General features: G+C 35.7%; 1 protein-coding gene across 1 annotated transcript in view; it reads right to left on the bottom strand.

The window, feature by feature from the left end:
- Positions 1-399, bottom strand: part of LOC105308597 (olfactory receptor 5AS1-like) — an 11,899-nt gene extending 11,500 nt beyond the window's left edge. Inside the window, 2 exon segments of the mRNA XM_023525676.1 lie at positions 19-246; positions 249-399. Coding sequence (XP_023381444.1) covers positions 19-246; positions 249-399 — 379 coding nt within the window.
- Positions 400-591: the final 192 nt, after the last annotated feature.

Raw genomic sequence — 591 nt, 5'->3', positions numbered from 1 at the left:
GATAGAGCAATGGGTTACAGATGGCTGCATAGCGGTCATATGACATTGCTGCCAGGATAAGGCACTCAGCATCAGCAAAACAGCAAAAGAAAATCGTTTGTAATGCACAACCATAGGGAGAGATGCTTTTTCTGGATGTTAAAAATTTCACCAGCATTTTAGGGGTGATCGATGTAGAATAGCAGATGTCTAAGAACGACAAGTAGCTGAGCAAATAATACATGGACCTTTGCAGTTTTGAATTGATATTAAACCCACATTTCCCACCACAGTTAGTATATATGCTATAAAAAATACCAGGAATAATGTGATTCTGAGAGGTAGAAAATCTGTGAATCCAACAAGTCCGCATGGTATAATTGCTCTCCAATAACTCCTTGGTTTTCTTGTTTTTCTCATCCAAAATAAATGGTGTCAGAATACGTGAGTGGACATGAGTGATCAATGAACCAAAAATATCTTTACTCTCCTTTCTAAGAAAGCAAATAGAAAGATAATAAATCCAATTATGGCGTACTCTGTTACATATTTGGTTTGTTTTCACTTTTGTCATTTTCTTTAAAAGAAGTAAATAGAAATGATCATTGAACC

Source organism: Pteropus vampyrus, unplaced genomic scaffold (assembly GCF_000151845.1).
Source record: "Pteropus vampyrus isolate Shadow unplaced genomic scaffold, Pvam_2.0 Scaffold595, whole genome shotgun sequence".
Classification (NCBI taxonomy): Eukaryota; Metazoa; Chordata; class Mammalia; order Chiroptera; family Pteropodidae; genus Pteropus; species Pteropus vampyrus.
This window is presented reverse-complemented; position numbering and strand designations above follow the sequence as displayed.